General features: G+C 49.3%; 1 protein-coding gene and 1 long non-coding RNA gene across 7 annotated transcripts in view; both read right to left on the minus strand.

Moving 5' to 3' along the window:
* Nucleotides 1-13,176, minus strand: part of LOC140427479 (uncharacterized) — a 44,507-nt gene extending 31,331 nt beyond the window's left edge. The window contains exon 1 of the long non-coding RNA XR_011948508.1: nt 12,288-13,176. This is a non-coding gene — a long non-coding RNA (uncharacterized lncRNA). The remainder of the gene's footprint in view (nt 1-12,287) is intronic.
* Nucleotides 13,177-17,971: 4,795 nt separating this feature from the next.
* The window catches only part of LOC140427083 (teneurin-2-like), a 3,867,843-nt gene continuing 3,864,792 nt past the window's right edge, over nt 17,972-21,022 (minus strand). For all 6 annotated transcript variants that reach the window (XM_072512582.1, XM_072512581.1, XM_072512584.1 and 3 more), the window contains one exon: nt 17,972-19,869. In XM_072512582.1, coding sequence (XP_072368683.1) covers nt 19,108-19,869 — 762 coding nt within the window. In that variant the 3' untranslated portion in view covers nt 17,972-19,107. The remainder of the gene's footprint in view (nt 19,870-21,022) is intronic.

Below are 21,022 nucleotides of genomic sequence, written 5' to 3' on the forward strand. Positions count from 1 at the left end.
TTTCTAGATACTGATTCTGTGTTTGTAAAGACTCACAGTATTGATTTTGTTTTTGTTCATAAGCAAGGCATTTTTGTATAGCAGTTTCTAGAGTTAGATACCTGTCTTGTGAAAGTTCTTCCTTCAAGTTTTTGTCAGATAGTCCATAAATTAATTGATCCATTATCATAGTGTCTCTGAAATCAGCATAACCACAGCCTTGTGGTATTAACTTGAGATTTGTAATAAAATCAGTGATGGTCCCTCCGTTTCTCTGGCATTTATGACAAGAGTTAAATCTTTCCAGCATCTCACCAGACTGACTCTTACAGTGTTCATCAAATTTTTTGAGTATTACTTCTAATTTGGTGTTGTTTTCACCTTCTAAGTAATTAAAGCAATTATAGATTTCTCTAGCTTCATGCCCTCCTATTGAGAGTAGTAGCACTATTTTCGTTGCGACAGAGACCGTGCTTAAATCATTAGCTGCAATAGATATTTGGAATATCTGTTCAAACCTTTTCCAGTCATAACTTAAATTACCGGTTGTTTTCAGCTGCCCTAGAGGTCCAATGAGTCCTATAAGTTAGTCGTCGAAGATCCATTTGCTGCGAAGCCTTCCACAGTCGAATATCCGGTCTGAATTTTCTTCTCTTTTTGTCTAACCTAATCCAACTAATTCTGTTAAAGCCAAAACGTCTGGTACCATGTTTTGTTACCTGTGTGGTAGGTAACATGTGCTACTCAAACCTTGGTTCGTGATGAGGTCTTCTGAATCTCGATGAAGATGACTCGAACTCGTCCAGTAATAACAAAAGGTTTATTGAGTAACTATAACGATAATTGCATGAGTTCTTTACTTTAACTTTGATACTAGTGATAAGATTAACAAGATCTAACTACGGTAACTATACATAACTCCACTAGCCATCTGAACTAGTCTGCTGTTGCCCTGGTCACAGTGCACCCAAGAGAGAGCGAGAGATCCAATGTGGTTGCTTTTTATACCCCTGTTGGTCCGGCCCTCTAGTGACCGTGTGGTGCTACTGATTACACATTAACCCCTTGTGTACATGCACATATAAAGATCACTACATCGACGACCATATTCAGAAACACTATATTGGAAGCACTGGTAACAAATGTGGAGTCCAGGAGAGAGGCCGTGGGTAGGATTTAATGCTCTTCCCCATGCCAAATTTGATGGCCGTGTGGTATTTAATCAGACTGGAGAGTGACACGTGGGGACCTGCTGCCTTTGCGCCTCCACCCTGATTAAGTATGTGGTGGAAGGCCTCTTGCAAGGCCTTCCCACCAGCAATTGAGACTCCTAAGTGGGCAGTTCATGCCCACTTAAGGGCATCATCCTGCTGCAACTTGAATTAATCCAACTGTGGACATGGGCTTGCCATGTGAGGAGCATGACAAGCAAACCCATGTGGGGTTGCTTCAGGGGTCCCATGGGCTGGGGGTGGGGAGGGGTGCCTCATTCAAAGGCATTCAGTGCCTGATTGAGGAATAAGGAACTGGGAAGTTGGTATAGTGGGAAGGGCACTGAGAGCCACACCCTTCCCTTGCTGCCAACCCCCTTCCCCTGTGACATTCACCCTCCAGTCATCACTGACATATGATGGGACCAGCGACATTACTAGGCCTCGGGTCCTCGCCTTACCAACACAGCCACCGCCTCCCGATGGGCTCTCATTCAATAGAGTTGTGAGTTCCTATTTGGTGGCAGCTGTTGGCTGGTGTGTCTTCTGCTCCTAGGGTTCCATGAGCCTGGGGAAGGCCCTTCTCTGCTTAGTTCAGTGCCTGAGTGATACATGGAAGGTGGGTGTTGCCTGAAAGAGGTGATACACGGGGACTCTCACTGGCTCTCTGGCCTGCATTAAATATCACTTTGCGTTTCTGCATGTGGAGGTCCTCAATGATGACCCTGCAAAGGGAGTAGGGATGTATAGTTAATGAGGTGGATGATCAAAGACATAGCAGAGTGCCAGAAAAAGTTTAATGATCTCATGTGTAGGCAAGGTGTGAGAATGTATTTTTATATTATGGGCGTGAGAACGAGGGGGCCGGTTAGATAATGGGAGAGGCCGAAAACGGGAACACCACTGAGCAGCGAGTGGTTTCTGATCTAGCTGGCACACTACTGTTGGCGTATTAGGATCCCGCCGTGGCGTGGTGACAAACCAATAATCACCAATTAAGACCAACCCCCCATCCCATGAACGGGAAGTACACCCTTATTGAATGGCCTCCCGTGATCTAACCACCTCCCTGGCGAGCCGTCCCGGGACACCATTTAGTACATCTATTTAAAAGTATTAAGCCAGTGCATTGGCCGTTGTGTGGATAGAGGAGGTGAGTAGCCATCTTGAAAATTGGGTAGTCAGCTCGGGAGCAGCGGGGCTGCTGCCCCAGTGTTCTGGAGTAGGAGGGGCCAGAATGTTGCCGGCGGTGCAGAAGTCCTTGGGGGGGGCGTGGTTGGGGGTGGTGGGCAGCGGGTCCGCCATGCCACCATGCCACCCTTGGATCACGTATACCCATAGAATCATAGAATGTACAGTGTAGAAGGAGGCCATTCGGCCCATCGCGTCTGCACCGACCCTAGGAAAGAGCACCCTACCCAAGCCCACACCTCCACCCTATCCCCATAATAGGGTGGAGGTGTGGGCTTGGGTAGGGTGCTCTTTCCTAGGGTCGGTGCAGACGCGATGGGCCGAATGGGCTCCTTCTGCACTGTAAATTCTATGATCTATGATCTATGATCCCCACAACCCAGCAACCCCACCCAACATTAAGGGCAATTTTGGACACTAAGGGCAATTTGGCATGGCCAATCCACCTAACCTGCACATCATTGGATTGTGGAAGGAAACCGGAGCACCCGGAGGAAACCCACGCACACGCGGGGAGAAAGTGCAAACTCTGCACAGACAGTGACCCAAGCCAGGAATTGAACCTGGGACCCTGGAGCTCTGAAGCACTGGGTTAACCACTGTGCTACCATGCTGCCCCATAACGGGGCAGCTCCAGCTGCTGTCTGTCTGAGCCAACGAATAATCATCCGTGGTAATATAGTGATGGCCACTTTATCTCCCGCTGATCGTGGTGGCCGCTGGTCGCGAAGGCAATCACAAATGGGGAATTGCCAATTCCAGTAATGCGAGCACTTCACAGCTCCTAAGTGCATTCCTGTGGGTAGACGTGCCATGAAGTCAGCGAATTTTATTGCCTAGCATTCCAATCAGGCTGTGAGGCCTGACCACTTTGTCTGAACACCGGAGGCATCAACATCACAGAGGCAGTGGCCAGCATCCGAATATCCAGGAGCTGGCCCTTGGCACCGGGAACATCCCCGGAACCAAAGGGTGGCTGTGTGGACCACCGCCTGGTCCAGGCGACGTTACCAGCAGATGTCTGGAGTACAGAGTCTGGAGTCCGGTGCACACGGGCCACTGCTGCGGCCGTGGGTGCATGTGCAAGGTGTGTTGGCTGGCACCCTGAGGGATGGCAGGGAATGTAAGGGTGGGGGAGGCTTGGGGGGTTCTGAGGGTACTGGGGTGGAAGCCCTAACTGATTGTCTCTCATCCTCTCCAAATCCTGACAGATACTACATTATGAATGGTAGCTTGGACCGCATGGATGTTGCCCCCATGGTGGAGTTGGCAGACCAGGCAGCCAGATGATGGAGAAGGCGGCGGTAACAGCATTGACAGAGGCTTGTGGCAGCGGAACATGTGTAGGACCCTGCCCACACCCTGAGGACCCAGCTGCCCATCAGGCCGGGGAGGGACCCAGAGGATGGGAGGGGCCAAGAAGGTGGGAGGGGTCCGAGGGGGGGAGGGACCCAGAGGGGGAGGCCAGCGAGGTATACAGGCCTCGCTAGAACTGATGACGGACAGCATGGGAGGTAGGAGGCTCCACCTCAACAACGAGACATGTGTCTTGTCCTTGCGGACGTGGCACCATGTGGAAGAGGAAGCTACCCGCTCCTGGTCATCGTCACTGCAGTCCTGAACCTCTATGCCTCAGGATCATTCCAGGCCTCGAGTGGGGATTGCGTGGTATATCCCAGCCCATGGTCCACAAGTGCATCCTTGAGGTCACGGATGCCCTGTTTGCCCGGGCAGCCGACTACGTTAAATTTGACCGGGACGAAGCCAACTAAGGTGCCCGGGCAACAGGATTCTTCGCCATCGCCAGGATACCCCAGGTGGTAATAGATGGCACACATGTCGCCTTGCGTGCACCGGGTGGTCTGGGAGTGTCCTTCATTAACAAGAAGGGGTTCCACACCCTGAACGTTCAGCTTGTGTGCAACCACCACCTGAAGATCATGCATGTGTGTGCACCCTGCCCAGGGAGTGTGCACAACAGCTACATTGTGGGGCAGTCGGAGATCCCCGGCATCTTCGAGGGACACCCCAGGGTGACCGGATGGTTCTTGTGGGATAAGGAGTATCCGCTTAGGACCTGGTTAATGACGTCAGTAAGGAGGTCAGTGACCGATGCGCAGACCCAATATAACGAGGCCCATATGTCCCCCGGGTTGTCACTGAGCAGTGCAACGGACTGTTTAAAATGCAGTTCCGATGTCTTGACAACCCCGGAGGGTTGCCTGTTTGTGGTGGTCTGCTGTGCCCTCCACAACCTGGCACAGCAGCAGGGCAACGTGGTGGAGGAGGAGGAACATGCGTAAACCTGCAAGGAGGAGCCAGACCAGGAGCTGAAGGATGGAGGACAGGTGGCGGTGGTAAGAGGCTGGCATGCCTGGAGGACCAGGGAGGCCCTCGTCCTCGCCTGCTTGTCATAGGTCAATGCTTCATCCACCATCTCTCCCTCCCCCACTTCCCCCTATCCCTTCACACCACACGCCTCACACTATACCCTCCCTTACCTCCCAACCCGAAAAGTCCCCCTCCAATCCTCCCCCTCAATCTCCTATTCTACCCTCCCAATGTCTGTTAAATCACTCCAGGGTGAGTGGCCTGTGTCGGCACTGTCAGTGGGTCAATATGCAAGGCAGGAGGGTGATGGTAACCCACTGTGAGCTGTGTTCTGGTGCTTCTCAATCTATGCCATAATCTGACTCCTGTCTGTCTGCTGAGTGCATACTCACACCCATCACCTGCATGTGGGATGCCTTTTAGAGATGCTCTGTGATCCTCTATTTACTTAGCCCTCCGTGCTCTGCTGCTATGTCTAGGTGTGTCTCCAGGACACAAATCAGGGTTAGGGGCAACCTGCTGCTTACCGCGTCCGTGGCCTTTGGTGTCCCTGGCGGGCGTCCTCTGGAGGGCTTGGGTCCGGAGGGCACCATCCAACTTGGTGGTGGAAAATACCTTGCCGTGCCACCTCGTTCTGCACATTGACCCCGGGACGTGTCGTTGTCAGGGGGGGGGGGGGGGGTGGCAGGGGGTGTACTCGGGAGAGCTGGTGACCGCTGTCCTTACCCCATAGGGAGGCTCTGGGTTGGCTTCCACCAATCAGTGCCACTAGGGGCCTGGGGGTCACCTCGGGACATAGGGGCAGCTTGATTGAGCTCCGGATGCCCCTGCATCTTCTGGTGCTGCCAGCTCTGGTGGCTCTCCAATGTCCACACCATGGTGTCAATGCCCTGGTGCGCCCCGGCAATGCCCACCTGAGACTGGGACATGCTCCGCAGTGCCTCAAAGGTCCACCTGCGTCAAGGACACGTCCCCCAGCGACTGGGACATGCTGTCGAGGCGCTCAGCCAGGGCCGTCACTGTCTGAACAGTGCCTTGGGCACCACCACTCATGATGCTGACACCCTGCTCCAGGCTCTCCACCTCAGTCGCCACCCTAGCAGTGTTGGCCTCAAGTGTAGGCCACACATTTCCAGCTCAATCTCCTGCACCCATAGCTTTTGGGACTCCTCCAATCGACAATGGAACTGCTGGAGTGTCACTGGCATCCCTCTCTGAATCTCTATCGCTGTCTCTATCGAATGCATCAGCTCTGGGATAGGTGGTCCAGAGGCTCAGCATCTGACTGGGATCCAGCTGGCTCCTGGGATCCAGCAGACCTCTGACTGCTGTCTCCCCGGATTTTCCTGTCTCCATCTGATGTGCAGCTGCAACTGTGTGGTGCTCACCAGACTGTGCCCCAGAAGCCTGTCCACGACTTTCGCCCATCGAAGTGTGTGTCTCTGTGATGGTGGATTGTGGGGATGACAGACATGACGCATCAATGCTGGCATCCTTGGAGCTCTCCGCCAAGGTTTTCCCTTGGACGGCAGGGGGCTGGGCCACCATAGAAGTGCCGGGACCATCCGAAGGAGATCCTGCGGAGGAATGGGCATGTGGTCAGTGAGAGGGAAGGGTCATTATGCTGGAATGAACAACTCACAAGTAACAGGGGGGGTAGATGGATGCTCACCTCTGTGGTGCAGGCAAGGTCGACATTGGTGACTGATCTGTCCTCTGCCAATCCCGCGAGGGCTAGTTCCTCGTAGAGGGTAAGGACGTGGAGGACCAGCGTCCCATTGGCCGCCTCGGCCCTTTCCCGCGTGTTGTGGGCCAACTTAACTTCCCAGGGCACAGATGGGACATTGTGAGCTGCACGCTTCAATCATCAGTGGTGGGGGGGGGGGGGCACTATGGCGAGGGACATGTGTGGGCACCACTGCTGGGCATGGGTTGTGGGGTGTGCTGGTAGGTACCCAGGTGTGCTAGGGCACGTTGCGGCACTGTGCTGGTTGGGGGGGTGGGAGGGGGGAAGGGGAAGGGGGTCTGTGGCGGGAGACAGGTGTGGGCACCACTGCTGGGCATGGGTTGTGGGGTGTGCTGGTAGGTACCCAGGTGTGCTAGGGCACGTTGCGCCACTGTGCTGGTTGGGGGGGAGGGGGGAAGGGGGTCTGTGGCGGGGGACAGGTGTGGGCACCACTGCTGGGCATGGGTTGTGGGGTGTGCTGATAGGTACCCAGGTGTGCTAGGGCACGTTGCGCCACTGTGCTGGTTGGGGGGGGGGGGGGGGGGAGGGGGGAGGGGGGAAGGGGAAGGGAGTCTGTGGCGGGGACAGGTGTGGGCACCACTGCTGGGCATGGGTTGCGGGGTGTGCTGGTGGGTACCTGGATGTGCTGAGCACGTTTTGGCACTGTGCTGGTGGGGGGGGGGGGGGGCAGCACCAGGTGCAGAGTCATTGAGGGGTGAGCAGGCAGGACCGGTGCAAGGGGGCCGATGCCAACTCACCCGTGTGGCCCGGAGGAGGTCGTTGAGCTTTCCATGGCACTGGGTGGCGGTCCTCTTGATGACACGCCCTGAGCTGACAGCTGGGGCCACTGCCTCCCAGGCAGCACTGGCTGACCCTCTGACCCTCTCAGGGGAACAGGGCATCTCGTCTGCACTCGACTGCATTGAATATTCCCCTGGGGCATCATTAAGCCCAATTAATGTTAGATACCCGTATCGGCCTCGCCAGGTCAGCTGTCGGGAAACACCTGGCAATTCTCGCTCACTACCGCACTTAGAACGAATTTGGTTAGATCTAACCCTACATCGTATAAACACTTCACTATCAACCTCTCATGCAACTGAATGCACTGACCCATATCACTCTCCCAGCACCATTCCCTGACTCTCATGATGCATACCTAATGTTCACATACTCCACTTCACCCGTATATACACACTAGTACTGCCAGTATCACACCCATCGCACAATACTTCCACAGCTGCAGGAGGAACATCACGCAAGATATGGAAGTGAATTGGAACCTGCATCCATCTGAAACAGATTCCTTCCTACTGGTCCCACAAACCCGAGCAGCATCAGCGCTGAAGAGCATTATTGCTGGCAATCCTGGCATAACCGCTGTAGCCATCTAAGATGGCCACTTGCAAAAGGACCATGGGAATTATGGCCAACCCAGGACTCAGACAGATACAGAGCCTATGTGCATCTGAAACACAGGTAATCAGGCCTGATTGAAACCCCCGCTCGTTTGCATTTCAATGGCCCATTTTCCCAGTGTGGTAGTCACCACTGTTGTATTATATTGTATATACTGCACTGCATACGAGGGTATTACGGTAAGGCCCCTGTACAACAGGTACAGGGGTAGATCCCTGCTTGCTGGCTCCACCCAGTAGGCGGAGTATAAATGTGTGTGCTCTCCGAACTGCAGCCATTTCGGCAGCAACTGTAGGAGGCCACACATTTCAGTGTAATAAAGCTTCGATTACTCTCTACTCTCGTCTTGTCGTAATTGATAGTGCATCAATTTATTACACAGAGATGTGTGGCCTCCTACAGCTGCTGCCGAAATTTGGCACTCTCCAAGGACACGTGCCGCCTGTGGGCGCCGCCATCTTCCCCGCCTCAGGACATCTGCCCGTCGGGCATCTCATCGGGCCGCTCATCGCCTGCAACCGCCGACGACCAGCCGCGTCTCGCCTCCGTCACGATCGGCCAGTCCCGACCGCACAACCTCGTGACCGCGTCGACAAAGGTGAAGGTCGACGGGCATGAGATATCCTGCCTTCTGGACTCCGGGAGCACTGAGAGCTTCATCTACCCTGATACGGTAAGGCGCTACTCCCTCGCCCACACCTCATTAACCAAAGAATCTCCCTGGCCTCCGGATTCTACTCCGTGGCGATCCGGGGGTATTGCACCGCCACCCAAGGCGTAGAGTTTAGCGGCTTCCGACTCTACGTCCTCCCAACCTCTGTGCTGCCTTGCTACTCGGCCTGGACTTCCCGTGCAACCTCCAGAGCCTAACCCTTAAATTTGGCTGGCCCCTACCAACCCTTACTGTATGCGGCGTCACGACCCTTAAGGTCGACCCGCCTTCTCACGTCGCCACCAGGAGCAGATGGTAAAGCGCCCAGGACAGGACCTTCATCAGGTCTGAGGTCCAGAGGCTGCTGAGGGAAGGTATCATCGGGGCCAGCAACAGCCCCTGGAGAGCCCAAGTGGTAGTGGTGAAAAACAGGATGGTCGTTGACTATAGTCAGACCATCAATCGGTACATGCAGCTCGACGCGTACCCCCTCCCACGCATATCTGATATGGTCAATCAGATTGCACAGTGCTGGGTCTTCTCGACAGTGGACCTGAAATCTGCCTACCACCAGCTCCCCATTCGCAAGGCGGACCTCCCATACACTGCGTTTGAAGCAGCCGACCGCCTTTACCATTTCCTTAGGGTTCCCTTCGGATTCACTAACGGGGTCTCGGTCTTCCAATGGGAGATGGACCGAATGGTTGACCAGTACGGACTGCGGGCCACTTTCCCATACCTGGATAACGTCACCATCTCCATCTGCGGCCACGACCAGCAGGACCACGACGCTAACCGTTCCAAATTTCTCCACACCGCCATACTCCTCAACCTAACCTACAACAAGGAGAAGTGTGTGTTCAGCACGAACCGATTAGCCATCCGCAGCTATGTGGTTCAGAACGGAGTTCTAGGGCCCGACCCTGATCGCTTGCGCTCCCTCATGAATCTCCCCCTTCCCCACTGCCCCAAGGCCCTCAAACGGTGCCCGGGGTTCTTTTCGTACTACGCCCAGTGGGTCCCTAACTATGCGGACAAGGCCCGCCCACTTATCCACTCCACCGGTTTCCCACTGACGGCCGAGGCTCACCAGGCCTTCAACCGTATCAAGGCCAACATCGCCAAGGCCGCGATGCACGCGGTCGATGAGACGCTCCCCTTCCAAGTCGAGAGCGATGCATCAGATGTCGCTCTGACTGCCACCCTCAACCAGGCAGGCAGGCCCGTGGCCTTCTTTTCCCGCACCCTCCATGCCTCCGAAATTCGGCACTCCTCCGTCGAAAAGGAGGCCCAAGCTATCGTTGAAACTGTGCGGCACTGGAAGCATTACCTGGCCTGCAGGAGATTCACTCTCCTCACAGACCGACAGTCGGTTGCCTTCATGTTTAACAACACACAGCGGGGTAAGATCAAAAATGATAAGATCTTGCGTGGAGGTTCGAGCTCTCCACCTTTAATTACGAGATTTTGTATCGCCCCGCTAAGCTCAATGAGTCCCCCGATGCCCTGTCCCGAGGTACATGTGCCAGTGCACAAGTGGACCGACTCCGGACCCTGCACGACAATCTCTGTCACCCAGGGGTCACCCGCTTTTATCCCTTCATTAAGGCCCGCAATCTGCCCTACTCCATTGAGGAAGTCAGGGCTGTCACCAGAGACTGCCAGGTCTGCACAGAGTGTAAACCGCACTTCTACCGGCCAGACCGTGTGCGCCTGGTGAAGGCCTCCCGCTCCTTTGAACGCCTCAGCGTGGACCTCAAAGGGCCCCTCCCCTCCATCGACCGCAACACGTATTTTCTCAATGTGGTCGACGAATATTCCAGATTCCCCTTCGCCATCCCATGCCCTGATATGACATCTGCCACCGTCATCAAAGCCCTCAACACCATCTGCGCTCTGTTTGGTTTCCCCGCCTACGTCCGCAGCGACCGGGGATCCTCATTTATGAGCGATGAGCTGCGCCAGTACCTGCTCAACAGGGGCATTGCCTCGAGCAGGACGACCAACTACAACCCCCGGGGAAACGGGCAGGTGGAGCGGGAGAATGGGACAGTCTGGAAGGCCGTCCAGCTGGCCCTATGGTCCAGAAATCTCCCGGCGTCCCGCTGGCAGGAGGTCCTCCCCAACGCACTTCACTCCATTCGGTCGTTCCTGTGCACGGCGACTAACGAAATCCCCCATTAACGTCTCTTTGCCTGCCCCAGGAAGTCCACCTCCAGGGTATCACTCCCAACGTGGCTGGCAGCTCCAGGACCCGTTCTCCTCTGCAAGCACGTGCGGCTCCACAAGGCGGACCCCATGGTTGAGAGGGTACAGCTACTCCACGCAAACCCGCAGTACACCGACGTAACGTACCCCGACGGCCACCAAGACAGTCTCCCTCAGGGACCTGGCACCAGCTAGGACCCCCCCCCTTTGCCCCGGCGCCCCCCTTCCTTCCCCCAGCATGCCCCACCACAGCCCCCGCTCCAGGACAATCTGTCCTCCCCTTGGTCCCACCCAGGGATGAAGAGGATGTCGACAAGCACCCGGAGTCACCGACGACCGAGCCGACGCCTGACTCGCCACCAGCACTGCGGCGCTCTCAACGACGGATCAAGATGCGTCTAAATTTGTAACCCTTCTCTGAAATTTTAAAGACAACCTGTATGTAAATAGTTTTCCACCCCCCCCCGCTGGACTCATTTTTAACAGGGGGTGAATGTGGTAGTCACCACTGTTGTATTATATTGTATATACTGCACTGCATACGAGGGTGTTACGGTAAGTACTACAGGTACGGGGGTAGATCCCTGCCTGCTGGCTCCGCCCAGTAGGCGGAGTATAAATGTGTGTGCTCTCTGAACTGCAGCCATTTCGACACCAGCTGTAGGAGGCCACACATCTCTGTGTAATAAAGTCTTGATTACTCTCTACTCTCGTCTTGTCGTAATTGATAGCGCGTCACCCAGGACAATAGAACTCCAATAAAGCAAACGGTACAGCCGCAGACTGATCGGCACCACTCCCTTTACTCAGAAAGCCCAACTGCTGAGGTCAATGACTACTAAGGACCCGCCCAGCTACCAAGGTACCCGCCCCTTTATTGGCCGAAATCGAAGACAGTGATCAGAGCCCTGTCGAACTATTGGGTCCAAGGTTAAGGACCGCCCCAAAGAGCGCAAAATCCCACAGGGATAAAAGAGGACACAGCCATGTGTTCTGACTCTTTTGGATCCGGCCTATGCCAACCCAATTGCAGCAGGAACAGCCAGCTAAGTTCAAGATCAACGATCGCTACCTGACGGCTGAGCCCAGCAGAGACAGAGCCACTTTCTTCGAACCAGCCAAGTGAAATCCAGATAAAGGCCTTATCCATTTGCACAGTGGCGGTCGCCCTGAAGTTAAGTATAGGTTACTGTAGCTGATAGGTGTAGTTTAACTCGTAGTAGATATTGTGTTTGCATGTCAACATAATTCTTGTGAATGTAAATAAACCATCTTTTGAACTAACTAACTGGTTGTGTGGTCATTTGATCGATGTAAGGGAAGGCTTGTGGTTCACCAACATTATTAATAGAGCAACACCGTTGTATTCATGTGTCAAGGTATTTTGGGTCAATATGTTTAATAAAATAATACAACTTGGGGTTTTCTGTGGAATAGAATTGCTTTTAGATTTGTTTTGCATGCAGCTGTCTCACTTTAATTGAAATGTTTCTGCCTATTTCACTCTTAGAACTAATTTGTCAGAATTCTGAAAGGATGTAGAATTAAGGAAAAAAATGAGATTACCTACCATGTAGCGTCTTCTTTTCTCTTTGAGGCTGCAAAGCAATTTCTGATGTTCATTGGTGCATCCATGATTGAAGCTCCTTTAGTTTTGCGTTGAATGTGCAAGTATAGAGTCATACAGCACAAAAGGAGGCCATTTGGCCCATTGCGTCTGGGTGCTGTTTCTTTGAGGGAGCTAGTTAATTGGTTCTGCTTCCCTCCTCCCCACAAACTTTTCATATTGCTGGGATTGTGAGAGTTTGTGTGTAAACGGGCAGCTGTGTTTCCGTAGGTACAATAGTAGCTACTCTTCAAAAGTACTTAATTGGCTGTAAAATACTTTGCATGGATCTAAAGTTGTGGAAAGCTCCACATAAATGCAAGTTCTTTCTTTAGTATGCAGGTACCAGACCCCATATGCAGGACACTCAGGATCAAGTGTGTTTCAGATTTGAGGATTTTCTGCATTTTAGGTAGAATGATGGGGTTTTGGGGGTGTGGAAATTGAATATCTGATAATGTTTGCAAGAAATGTTACAGTTTATTAGGATCTGGTCAGGTGTACATGGGGTTTAAAAGTGTTTCGGTGTTAATCTTGGCTTCAAAAGAAGAGGAATAGCGCACCACGACCCAGATATGAGGTACAGAAATGCCTGATGGACATTGTAGGCTACAGGGTTGGACCTATTGTTCGGGTCCTTTCGCATTTTGGGATGCCAGATAATGGGCAACATTTTCCGGCCATGTTATGGCCGCTAAATCTTGCAAGAGGGCCATGATGGGATTTTCGGCGGCGGGATCGCCTTTTGAGATCTTCTCCGCTCCCCCGCCGGTGCTGTGCTCAGGATTACGCCCTCTTTGGCAGTGAACCTGATTTCTATTAATTTAAATACATTTAAATGTTATTGAATGGCTTTATGCCGTACCTACCAGCCCCTGTGATGTTCCCCCGCGTTACGTCATAGCGGTGCAATTCACTCTTGTGTTTCAAAATCAAAAACTATTCGTGATCACCATGCCGGGAGTGTGGAGGTACATGGAGGCCCCGGGGTTGCGAGCCGAGGGGGAAAATCCTTCTCTATTGGGGGAGGGTGGTGGGAGTGGGGGATGCCTGCTGGAGAACGTGTGCAGGGACAGAGCCCCCCAATACTTCCCTGGTGTGGTGGGGGAGTCACCCCGAAGCTTGTTGGGGGGGGGGGGGGGGTAGTCCTCAATGGTTGGGGTGTGGGAGGCAGTTCAGTGTTCTTACCGTAGCTAGGCTTGCCGGCTCTATGAGGCACCACCCCACCAGAGTGACGCCACTGGACAGAAATCCTGGTTGTATTTGTGGGGAGAAACATGTTGGTTTTCAGTCAGAACCTGATACTTGGCCATTTTTTCATAAAATTCCACCTAAAAGGTCTGATACCTATACATCTATTTCCGTTTCAAAAGGGAATGAAGTACTCTACCTTTCCAAAGGTATTATTAACGCTGTATGAAAACTGAAACGTTCTCCACATCCATTCGACTAGTCTGAACATGTTCTTTTCAGAAAGATTGATTGCACAGGTACTGTCATTATTAAATACATTCATTGAAGTTAGCTCCTGCTGCTTGTAGATTCTGTTACAGGTTTATTTCTCAAGAACAATGTTCACTCACAGATGCACACACTCACATTTCCCAGCTGATGTCAAACGTCAGGACTGTGGCTGCGTTTTTTTCCTACCTGGTCCAGCCACGCTTTTCACAATTTGAACAGGGAACACAAATTGTACTCTTTGGCCAACGACACTGCTGGTCTGGTCAAGGTCAACCAACTCAGCTCAGGGTTAAGGGTCAAATCTGGGGCCTTTATTGTCTATGACTTGGTACCAAAATGAAAAAGTGTTGCTAATCATTGAAGTGTAATAATATAAATTACAGATCATTGCAACTTCAGAACTTTCCACCTTTCAATTAAAAAGTGGAATCAAGAACGCACAATGTCATTCGCAAAATTCAACCAGTCTTTTCATTCTTCAGAGCTTATTCGAAAGGGCGAAAATCTTAACATTCCTGTCATGTTCTCGATGAACTGCAGGCCCGGGTCTGCAAATAAACCTAAAGATGCCATTTTTAAAATACAGAATTAATTATTTAACTTTGATTTTTGTGTGATTTATTTTGACTTCCAAGCCTCCCGATATGTATCTAAATTATAAATCGTTTGAATTTTGAACTGGAAAGCATTAAAAAAACTCTGTACATGCATTTCACCACTATCATCCTTACCTAACCCCAGTGTGAGCCTATCTACACCACAAGGACTGCAGCAGTTCAAGAACGTGGCTCAGCACCTGCTGCTTAGGGGCACTTTGATGGACAATAAATGCTGACCTTGCCACTGCTGGTGACATCCCATAAATAAATAAACCAAACAAAGGATAACACCTCAAAAGAATTAAGCAGAGCAAAATCTTATTCAGTTGTAGACCGTATTTTGCACATCATTTATTGCTCCACCACTGACAGCTAATCCTTTAGCTGTCTAGGCCTGAATTCCCTCCATACCTCTTAACGTCACCCTCATCCTCCATTAAGGTGATAATTAAAACTTACTTTTTTGGCCAGGCTATTTGCCTCCTTTTCTCAGATCAAAATTTTAAAACCTCTACTACGTCACCCAGAAGTCTTATTTTTTCAAGCTAGAGGAGACCTAGACTGTCAATCATTTCCTGATATGATATTTCTGGCATCATCCTTGTAACTTTTTTGCACTCTCTCCAGTACTTCTATATGGTGACCAGAACTGCAACACAATGTGTGGTCTAATCGAGGTTTAATAATAATCTTTATTAATCTCACAAGTAAGCTTACATCAACACTGCAATGTAGTTACTGTGAAAATCCCCTAGTCGTCACACTCCGGCGCCTGTTCGGGTACACAGAGAGAATTCAGAATGTCCAAATCACCTAACAGCACATCTTTTGGGACATATGGGAGGAAACCAGAGCATCCAGAGGAAACCCACGCAGACACGGGGAGAACGTGCAGACTCCGCATAGACAGTGTCGCAAGCTGGGAATCGAACCAGTGTCCCTGGCGCTGTGAAGCAATAATGCTAAGCACTGCTACCGTGCCAACCAACAGATTCAGCGTAACTTCCTAACTTCTCAATTCTGTCTCTCTAGAAATAAAATTTGTGCTTGGTTTATGTTTATATGGCTTTGCTAACCTGTGGTGCAACTTTTATTGATGTGATGTATTTGTACTCCGAGATCCCTTTGTCTCTTGACCTAACCTCGACTTTCACCTTCCAGGGAATAAGTAACCTTCCCATTCTTCTGACCAATGCACTCTGTGTTGGACTTCATTTACCAATTCTTTGCCTATTCTGTAAGTTTATTAATGTTATCCTGTAATGTGTTGCAGTCCTCCTCAGCACTGACTATCCCAGCTCTCTCCCCACCCCCCCAAATTTGGTGTCAGCCATTAATTTAATTTAGAAATTACGATTTGGATTCCAAGTTCCAATGTTAATCTAAATTGTGAACAGCAGTGGTCCCAGCACTGATCCTCGTGGTACACCACCTCACACCCACTGCCACCTTGAATAACTGCTCTTTATTCCCTCTCTCTGTTTTCTATCTTGAAGCCAGCTTGCAATCAATCCTGCACCTGGAAACCTGACTCCATATTCTCTGATCTTGATATGTTTGTCAGTGATGTCCTCAGGGGCAAGTAATTTTTTTTTGATTGGTTCTGGGAAAGTTTGAGACAATTTGAATATTTTGTGTGATGGACATTTCACACATGCTGGACACAACAGTTTTTGTCGCAAACTTTATTTCCAGGACAATTTCTTTGCTTAATACAAAAGCAGGCTGACAATTGAGATGATTTTCAAGAAAATATTTTGAACGATTTAACTGATTCTATATCATTGGTAGCTTTTGCTTAATACTGAATGTTACCAAAGACATAAAACAGTTTTGGTTTATACAAAACCATTGGTTCATAAGAACATAAGAACTAGGAGCAGGAGTAGGCCATCTGGCCCCTCGAGCCTGCTCCGCCATTCAATGAGATCATGGCTGATCTTTTGTGGACTCAGCTCCACTTTCCGGCCCGAACACCATAACCCTTAATCCCTTTATTCTTCAAAAAACTATCTATCTTTATCTTAAAAACATTTAATGAAGGAGCCTCTACTGCTTCACTGGGCAAGGAATTCCATAGATTCACAACCCTGAATCATTTAGCCTTCTTTTCCAAAGTACCCATTAATTTGGTTGCTGTAATTCTGAACGAATACTCCTGTTTTCCTTTTCCCAATAGGAATTGGTCCAATTACTTTTCAAACCTCCTGGGCGGGATTCCCCGTCCCGCTGCACCCGTTTACTGGTGTACCATACCCCCGCCGGCAGTGGGATCCTCTGTCCCGGCTGCTGGCCATTGGGGTATCCATTGTGGCCACCCCCACACTGTCGGGAAATCCAGGGGCATGAGTGCGCTGCTGGCGAAGCGGAGGATCGCGAAGGGGAATACAGCCCCCTATGTCTCCCTGCTCCCAACCCCACCTGTAAGTTGATTACCAAACAATTACTAGAGATGTGCAGGTTTGGTGGATTGGCCATGCTGAATTGCCCTAATAGATGGGTCGGTTAGGTGAATTAACCGTGATTAATGCACGGGGTTATGGGGATAGGGTGGGGGAATTGGCTGAGGTAGAGTGCTCTTTTGGAGGGTTGGTGCAGACTTGATGGACCAAATGGTCTCCTGCTGTACTGTAGGGATTTTATATATTTCCTACTTTGTTTTGATTTTCTTAATTTCAAACTATGCTCCCTAGAACTTGAATCCTGTGCCTGTCAGGCATATTTGCTTGAATTTAAGTTCTCCATAACCATAAAAATCTTAAACGATTTTCATCAAACTCCCTTCATCCTTTTCTCTTGGAGAGGAAAGTGCTCGGTGGAAACATTATTCTCTTTCGTAATTCCATAGTTATCTTGCAGTACAGAAACCATTTTTGAACATCACACCAGGTGCAGGCTCAGCATAGCCAACTACATGGTGAATTATCCCTCTGGGTCCGAATAAACCTCTTCACGGTTACAACTTCCTCCGCAGGCCTCATCTTCATCATTTATGCGCGACCTCTTGGTGCCATCATCTGCAAACGTGATGTCATCTTTCACAAGTGTGCTAACGACACCTTAAATCCCACTGTTACTTCTCCAGCCCCTCTCTCCTTAACAACCTGCTTGATGCCCACCTTTCTGATGATCAACCAGCACCAACCCATGAAATGGGGCCCAGTACTGAGAATTGGGAATAGACCCTTCTTGTCCTTCAAAATAATAATAATAATAATAATAATAATCGCTTATTGTCTCAAGTAGGCTTCAATGAAGTTACTGTAAAAAGCCCCTAGTCGCCACATTCTGGTGCCTGTTCGGGGAGGCTGATACGGGAAATAGCAGCTGGTCATGAAATTTGAACTGCAGTTGAGTATATTCTTCATGGTGAAGCTTAATTAGCAGGTGCCTGGTTAACATTTGGATTTAGATAGTAACAATCTCTGGTTGCTCACAATCCTTTTTTGGTGTTTACTACAACTTAGCTGAAACAACATTACTGACAAAGATAGATCACAGCTCAAACTTTATTTTGAAAATATTTGAATACCCAAGGACATGGTTGTAATATTCTATAAATATGGGTTCACAATATCAGACATGTTTCAGTTTTAAAGACTTTATTTTAAAGTATATAAACATTTTTGAAACACTTTTACATAAATTATTTTTTTATTTCCTGTGACTAATATTTGCTGAGCAGCAAAATCAGAAATGAATATAAAAACCTCCATGGACAATTCTTCCAGATACAGTATTACAAAAAAAAAAGTAATAATAAAGTTCTCAATTCGCCTTCTGGTGACTGCAGCGTGATTGTCGTAATTTGAGAGGCAAGTAAAAAGCGAGCAGGGTACCATCATTGATCATTTAACTTTGTTAGCAGCAATTGTGCCTCCTGCCCTCTTCCCCTTTCCTCTCCAATGCCTCGGTGAACAGGGTCAGTGAAAAGCAGTGCCATTTGTAGCAGTGAAATATTGGCCACAACTCTACCATAAACCATTACTGACGACTACTTTTAAGAAACTATGCAGACTACACCCTGCAAACGTCAATCTGTCCACAACGTAGGTTTATTTAAATTTCTTTTTAAAAAGAGTACGACGGTGTGTATGACAATAACATATTTTGTTTATTAATTACGTCACGTCCTCAGAAACATTATGGCCCTCCCCACCCCCTCCCAAGTAGGAATGCAGTAACTATAACCTCCAAGGCTTACTGTGTCCACTACAGTTGCTATGGCAATAAACAAAACAATACATCAGTGTAAGAAGTCTGGCCCAGGCTTTGACAGATCAGTACATTTCCTGTATGCTCAAACAAATTTTCCTTCGGGGCATATATTACAAAAGGTTGCAGTTATGAAGTTCCTGTTTCATTCAAGATGGGCATTTTGGACTCAAGTCTTTTAAATGAGACACCCATGAGGCAGTAAGTTTACTGAGTCAAGAAGAGAGAGTTTTCTTCAGTATAAGCCCAGAGGATCTGAGCTGTCCTATAAAAAGGGGTTCTTGGTAAGTAAGCAGTTTTCTCTTTGGGTTCCAGTCCACTCCAGAGAGTCCTCAAATGCTGAAGAACAAGGTGAAAACTCATATCACATGAATTTGAAACTTCTCTTCAGTTCCCAAGGTCACTTACTTTCAGCTCCCCCTTTAGAGTTTCCATCTCCTTAGGAGAGGAGATAGTGATGCAATCACCCTTCCAGCTCTTGCCAGAGATGACAGCAGTTCTGTTTGTTACCTCTTTCCCATCTCATTCTGTCTCAGGAACTGAATATTGGTGGGGCTGTCTGCCAGCTCCGGGTACTGTTCCACAGGCAACACATAGTACCCATCATATCCTTGAACTCTGCCAGAGTTCAGCAATTGTTGTTTTTCTCCTTCTGTCCACAGTCGATTTCCTTCCTTGCCATCCCTGGCCTTCTGCTGTTCTTTAGTCCAGGCATTCACTAGAGCTCTTAATCTGGCCTGGTCGAGCAGCCGTGCTCTTTCCTCTTCCAATGTATCTGGTGTAATTCCATAGCGAATATTTAGCAACAGGGCACTATACTGAAGTTCAATATTTGTGAACCTTCGAGTCCTTCCATTCAGCAGAATTGTCGGCTGCGAAACCGTGATGTTAATTCCATTCTCCAGCACTTTTCGACCATTTGTCATGCCCAAAGTTGCCAGGTCTCCATCCGATGAACCAATTTTCACCAAATAGTGCGAATCTCTCCCATTGATAGTGTAATGCATTTTGTCCAAATAATATGCATTGTTAAGAATGGATGCTATTTTCCGACTGTCTTCACTTGCAAGAGTAGTCACACCTGTCGTTATTCTGCCTTCCTTGACAGCAAACATGGCTCCCCTTCCAATGATGGAATTAGTGGCTGAAAACCAATGTCCTGACCTGTCCTTGTGACCTACCCTGGAGAATTTGGGCAGTGAGCATCCTTCCAGTGCCATAAAGGCATTGTTGAGCCTTTCTGCTGCTTGCTGAACTCCTGAAACAAACTGAAAATCAAACCATAAAAGATATATGGTGAGCACTTCCATTATGGAAAGCATTAAAATTGTTGTGGCCATCAATGATAGGAGGTAGTGGTACACAAGGTGATTATGGGATAGCTCTTCTTTTCTCTCCCTGATGCCTTGACTAAGAATTCATTTGTAGCTGTGATCCTGCACTGTACTACTCTGTAGACCAGGCATAATTTATTCAGTCTGTATATATTTATTTTTCTCTACTTATGTTTAGATGGGGTTTTAGAATGCAAGGGTAGAAGGGTTAAGGGTGCATTTCTTATTTGAGGGCATTAATGACATATGTATTTAAAGGGAGGAGAACAGAGTTCAATGTGGCCATTTATTTATTTATTTATTTTAATTTTACATTTCTTCCCCCCCCCCCCACCCCCCGCCAACAAAAGTTTTAGAGTAAAAGGACAATTAAATTGTTGCGCAAACTTGTCTTTCACAATTAACATAGAAAAACAGTTATGCAGCAACAGGAGCATGTAATATTTAGCTCAATAATATGTTGGTAAATTTACTACTTTGAAATTCTGATGTTGTGCATTGTTGGAAGATACCTTGCTTTGCTAGAGCTGGTGGGGTGGGCTAAAATTAACGTGGCGTTTCTTTATTTTAAAAAATTGGTTAATACTTTAACCCTACATGTCCCGAATTTTATGTCTTGCTTGCTCTTTATGAACTCCTCAAAAGGCAACAACAACAACAAAAAAACCCACAAATAAGGTCAGTGGTAACAAGCTCCGGGCTGAACCGGCAGGAGGATTCGAGCTGTTGCAGCAAAATGGCAAACTCCAGCCAAAGCCAGGCGGGGAGTGAAAGAAAAACCCAGGGCTCTGTTTAAAGTGACATGGGGACCTGGTTCACAGGCACTAGGTCCTTTGGAGATACGCAGCTCTTTCCCCAGAAGCACTGGGCCAACAGCATGTTGATTTAAATCCCCCCCCCCCCCCACACAAAAAAAACCCGGCTGTTCTGGGTGTAAGAAGGACACACACACATGAGAATGGAGAACTCCTTGGCGATGTCCTACAGCAAACCCCAGGTGTAACCCCCATCCACCCGCAAGAGATAAAAATACAATCCGCCACCAGAGTGGATCTAAACGCTGAGGTTAAAGTCACTGCCCTGACCC

The sequence above is a fragment of the Scyliorhinus torazame genome, chromosome 7, assembly GCF_047496885.1.
Source record: "Scyliorhinus torazame isolate Kashiwa2021f chromosome 7, sScyTor2.1, whole genome shotgun sequence".
Lineage (NCBI taxonomy): Eukaryota > Metazoa > Chordata > Chondrichthyes > Carcharhiniformes > Scyliorhinidae > Scyliorhinus > Scyliorhinus torazame.